Raw genomic sequence first — 5,394 nt, 5'->3', positions numbered from 1 at the left:
GAAGGAAGTCAGTTGTCCATTTCGTGCTCTGCCCTCAGCGTGGAGTGGGGGAGGGAGGTAGAGTGAAAATAGCTCCTGAGGTCAGAGCTCCTTGGAGACGCACACCCTCCTTCCCTCCTTCCCAGGTGACACGATGGGGTGGGGAGGGCGGGAGGCCCTGCCCCCCACCGGCTGGGGGCCCCTGGCTGCGTCACCCGGCACAGCCTCGGCCCCCATCCTGCCCTGCAGGGGCTCCTTGCCCGGGTCTCCCCCACGATGGGATGGCCGAGGGCATCCAGAAGGAGCCGGCAGGGGAGGCGCGGGGAGGGCGGGAAGGGCAAGGAGCGTGGGCGGGGCCTCTGGGGCGCAAGTGCCCTCCTCCGTGGGCAGAGGTGGGGGACAGATCCCAGGTTCCCACTCCGTCCCCGGCCTGGCCCTGTTTGCTCCTGTCCTTGACCTCTGGGAGCTGTCCCCGAAGCCCCCAGCCGCCTCTCCCCATGGAACCGCTCCTGGGGTCAATTACACGAGACCCCTCGTGTTTGGTTCTACAAATGCTGGGTTGGAGGCTATGACCACTTGAGGCCAAGAGCCCCCCACTTCTGAGGGGAGCTGGCCTCGGCCCCTGAGCTTACTGGAGCCCCGTGGAAAGGCCCAGATGGCCCCGGGGGCGAGCCAGGACCCTGCACCGGGCGGCCCTCTGAGCTGTGGGCCGTGTCCTTCCTGGGCTCTTCATCTCGACACCTGCACCTCTCCCCAGCCCTCCGCCCTGCTTCCCTCCAGGGAGCCCCCACCTGCCTCCTCAGGCCTCCCCGGCTGCTGGGCTGTGGTTTGGAACGGCTTCCCCATGTTCGGGTCGGAGAGCATCACCCTCCATGCCAGCACCCTTGGGACCTGGGGGTGGCTCTGTGGGTTCTCCAAGCTGCCGTGCTCAGAGCTGAGACATGTGGGAACATGGTGTCCTGGACCCTCAGCACCCCGGGACCCCAGATGCGCCTCGAATGTTGGGCCGGCCCTGCCCAGCCCTGGGCCATACTGACCTGTGGCTGAGTCTGGAGAGACGGGCTGGAGCTCCCTGTGGACAGGACCGGCTCGGGCACTGCCCGCTCTGCTCACGAACTCATGTTATAGTGACATTCGATCTTGCCCAGCAGCCCATTGGCCAGGGGCTGGGTGGCTGGGCGCCTGGCGCAGGCAGGAAGGGGCTGTGCCCATGAAGGCCCCTTACCAAGTATAGGAACAGCCGAGGAGGGGGCCTGAGGAGGTGAGGGTGGGGGGACGTGTGTGGAGAAGGAGACAAGGAAGAGTGTTAGCTTCTATTTTTACCACCCCACCCCCGACAGAGGGCACATTCCTGACGGGCTGAGGAGGGCTGACAGGACCAACTGGGTGGCCCGGGGGATGCAGCCCAAGTCTCTCTGTGGGCTGGGCTGCTGTGGGGGCCCCTGCCTGGGGCCCCGACTCCCCCAGCCCCGCCGCCCTCCCTGCGCGGTATTTGGGGTGTGCGTCCTTTGCCGCAGGCCCACCTGCCTCCTCAGTCAGAGCACGTGGCCCGAGGTCCCGGAGCACTCCGTGGAGTGGAGGGCTCTGTGAGTCCTCGGCCAGGCATCTGTCACGTCTGAGCCCTGCTTAGTGACCAGACCTGGAGCCTACAGGACGGATGGGCCAGAGAAGTAACAGCCCAAGCAGGATCTCGAGTGCTAAGGGTCCTCATCGCCCCCAGTGGCTGGCCCTCCGCAAGGCCAGGGCTGCTCCTCTGCCATCAGCCTGGGAGCTCCCCATCTGGGGGTCCAGATCCTGGGGACCTCTCCCCCCATGGCCAGGCTCCACGTGCCGCTCACCACACGCTCCATCCTCTGCCGGCGGAGCCTGGCCCTTCTGTCCGCGGGACTCCAGGCGATACCATCCACCCGGCAGACATCTCGCCCAGGCCTCTGATGGTCCCCTTGCTTGGCCTTCGGATTAGGGAAACCGAGACTCGGAGAGGGGCTGGAGCCGTTGGGCACCTCTTTCCAGACCCGAGGACTCCAGGCAAGGGGCTGCCGAGCACAGATGGTGGGGTCTGTGGGACGGCTTGGCCCAGGGCAACAGCTGGTGGGCCCGCACACAGAACAGGGGTGAGCCCTGGGGAGATGCAGATGAGGCCCCTGCCCTCTGGAGGCTTCGAGTCAGGGACGACAGCGTGACCGGCAGGAGACTCACACGCCCCAGCCCCAGCTCCATGTGGCTCCGTGCCTGCTCTGGGTCCTCAGAGGCTTCTGGAAGGGTTCCACAGTCCCTCCATGTTGGAGATAAGGCCACAGGGACCCAAGACAGGAGAGGCATGCCCACAGCCACACAGCGAGGGGACAGAGACCCTCGTCCGCCCACCTCCCCGAGGCCCGAGCTGCTGGGGACGGCCCTGCCCTCCTGTCTGAAAGCTGTTCTCTCCAGCTGCCCAGGTCCTCGGATGGGCAAGGGCTTGACGGGCCACATGCCGCTGACCCTTGGCCAACTCTGCCCAGTGGGACCACCTGAAGAATCCCTTCCAGGGGAGGTCCCCGAGGAGCTCCTGGGGGCCCACCATGCCTCCTCCCCATGGTGGGGCTTCTCGCTCCGCTCACAGAGACCTGAGGACACCCCACCCCCAACATACACACACAGACAGATGGGGGCACACACGTGGGGACAGCACATTCGGGAGCATTTGTCCTCGTCAGTAGGCCATGCTGGAGTCTGGCCCGGGAAGCCCCGTGCATGCCCAGCCCCGCTCAGACTGCGGGTGCCCGGCTTCCGGGAGCTGCCGGCTGCCCCTTGCCCAGGCCGGGTCGTTCTTAGGAGCTTCACCTGCAGATGGGCATATGCCACAGGCCCTGCAGTGGCCCTGCTCGGCCAGCAGAGGAGGGTGCCTGCCCGCTCAGTGGCCTCGGCCTCTGGCAGGTGCTCTCCCTTGAATGGGCCGAGCCAGAGAGCGGGCGCTGAGGTCAGAGGAATCGCACAGGTTTTATTTTGGGTATCCATGACCTCCTCCTCGGGGCACCAGGCCCGTGATGCAGCGGGACAGTATTGAGCCGGCACCGCTGGACAGGCCACAGGCCTCCGAGAGCCTTCGACAGGTAATCCACACCCCAGTCCACCTGGCCTGGCCCAGGCGGGGTGGGAGGAAAAGGCAGGGCAGGAGCCTGCCCTGGGGGCTGGAGGGGGTCTGGGGACCTGGGGTGGAGGCAAGGAATAGGGGTGGCCCAGCCCTGGTTGGGGTGGAGGACTGATCTCAACCCCAGAAAGGGGTTGGCTAGGGGGACCTCAGGGACAGTGCGGCCCAGGGACGGTGGAGGGTGCGTTCTAAAGCCAGCAAAGCTGAGTGAGGCCACAGAGTATGGGGGAAGCCATGAGAGGGAGAGGAGGCCCCCCAAAGATCTTGACTCCAGCTGTCTTCAGGGGTGACCCCAGAGTGGGGGGGAGAACAGGCTCCCCCCCAGTCTGGGTCCTGGCCCCCAGCTTGCATGGATGGGGGTGGTGGGGCCCCAAGGGACCTTGAACGGGTCCTGGGCGCCCACGCTTCTGCCAGCCCCACAGGCTTGGGCTCTGCCAGGCCCCAGATAGAAGCTGCTGACACAGCACTTCGGGGACAATCCTGCCCCAGCCCTGTGCATCTGCCACACCACACGCCTTGGGTGCTTCTGCACCATGGTAGCTCACTGGTTTGCTCCTTTTGGGGGGAGCATTTGGTGCTTGGGACAGGGAGTGATGGGGTAGCCGGGGATCTCAGGCAGGCAGCACAGAACAGAGGGGCAGTGCTTGAGCATCCCAGGCCAGGTACCCCTCGGGCAGTGGCCCTTCTGGTCCTCTGGACCCTTTAGGTGGGCATGTCCTGGCCCGAAGGCTCTGAGGGGTGGAGGCTTGACATCACGGCAGCAGCGGGGTCAGCGGTTCTCACAGGAGTCAAACCCTGGATCCTCATCCCCGAGGCTGGGCTGGGGTGCTGAGTATTCTGAGAGGGGCCCCGGTGGGTCAGGGCAGGCTGGCTACCTGGCATAGTTCACCCCATCCGCCTCACATCCCACGGGGCCATCCACTCTGGTCCCGGCTCAGTGCCCAGCCATGGATACCGTGGCCACCTCTGCGGCTGCCCTTGGCGGACATCCCATCCGGGCTGGGTGGGAAGGGAGAGAGCGGCATGTGCCCTGGGAGATGCTCCCTAGCTGGTAGAGCATGGCCCTGGATGCAGTCTCCGGGGTGGACCGTGGGTGAGAAGAAATGGCTGTGGCTTCGTGGAGTTTTAACACTCCTGACTTGCCCATATTTACTCTATCCTCGGGGAGGCAGGCAGACTGTGACCCCGAAGACTTCAAAAAACGTACATTCTGAGCAGAGCCAGGCCTAGAATGCCAGAGGTCCAGTGGTCCTGCTCTTCGAAAGGGTTCCCCAGACAATGAGGCCATCCGGGCTCAGGGCTGGGGAGCATGGTCGTGCTCTCCCCCTTCACACTCTGGTCCACTCCCCCACCCGCCCACCCACCCATTTGTTCCCATACATGCATTCTCATATTCACTAGTTTCCTTCTTTCCTCCCTTCCACTGTCCATCCAACCGGCATCCAGCTATCCACCAGCACATCCACCCACCCAGCCACCCAGCCACCCAATGTCCGGCGCACACCGATCCAACTGCCTCTCCACCTCTTCTCCCATTTACTGTTCTCACAATGATTTTTCTGTCCATCTACCTTCTGTACATCCACCCATGTACCCATCCATCTATTCTTTATCTACCCATCCATCCATTACCCAAGATTCATCCACCCATCTTTCTATTTATACATCAATCCATCTATCCATCCATCTCTCCATCCCTTCACCCATCCATCCATCCACCCATCTATCTACCCACCCTCCCATCTATTATCCATCCATCCACCCATCCATCCATCCACCCACCCATTCATCTACCCACCCTTCCATCCATCCATCCATACTCCCATACATCCATCCCTCCACCCATCATCCATCATCCACATCTGTCCATCCACCTTAACATCTATCATCCCTCCACCCATCCACCCACCCACCCATCCATCCATCCATCCATCCATCCATCCCTCCACTCATCCATCCATCCCTCCACCCTTTCACCCATCCACCCATCCCTCCACCCCTTCACCCATCATCTGTCCATCCATCCCTCCATCCATCCACCCATCCATCCATCTATCCATCCATCAATCCATTCTTCCACCCATCCATCCATCTACCCATCCATCCATCCTCCACTCCTTCACCCATCATCCATCTTCTACATCTGTCCATCCATCCTTCCAACTATCATCCCTCCACCCATCCACCCACCCATGCTTCCACCCATTTATCCATCTACCCATCCATCCATCCATTCTTCTACCCATCCATCTACCCACCCTTCCATCTATCATCCCTCCACCCAT

General features: G+C 63.0%; 2 protein-coding genes across 12 annotated transcripts in view; one reads left to right on the top strand and one right to left on the bottom strand.

Moving 5' to 3' along the window:
- Positions 1-1,127, bottom strand: part of TNNT3 (troponin T3, fast skeletal type) — a 17,047-nt gene extending 15,920 nt beyond the window's left edge. For all 10 annotated transcript variants that reach the window (XM_081797581.1, XM_081797580.1, XM_081797582.1 and 7 more), the window contains exon 1: positions 1,017-1,127. The gene's annotated coding sequence lies outside the window, so the exon portion shown is untranslated. The remainder of the gene's footprint in view (positions 1-1,016) is intronic.
- A 1,764-nt stretch (positions 1,128-2,891) lies between these two features.
- The window catches only part of PRR33 (proline rich 33), a 7,845-nt gene continuing 5,342 nt past the window's right edge, over positions 2,892-5,394 (top strand). For both annotated transcript variants that reach the window (XM_081797573.1, XM_081797572.1), the window contains exon 1: positions 2,892-3,071. In XM_081797573.1, coding sequence (XP_081653699.1) covers positions 3,006-3,071 — 66 coding nt within the window. In that variant the 5' untranslated portion in view covers positions 2,892-3,005. The remainder of the gene's footprint in view (positions 3,072-5,394) is intronic.

Source organism: Leptonychotes weddellii, chromosome 11 (assembly GCF_054177405.1).
Source record: "Leptonychotes weddellii isolate Sample4059 chromosome 11, ASM5417740v2, whole genome shotgun sequence".
Lineage (NCBI taxonomy): Eukaryota > Metazoa > Chordata > Mammalia > Carnivora > Phocidae > Leptonychotes > Leptonychotes weddellii.
The sequence above is the reverse complement of the archived record's forward strand: the minus strand, read 5'-3'. Positions and strand labels throughout refer to the sequence as shown.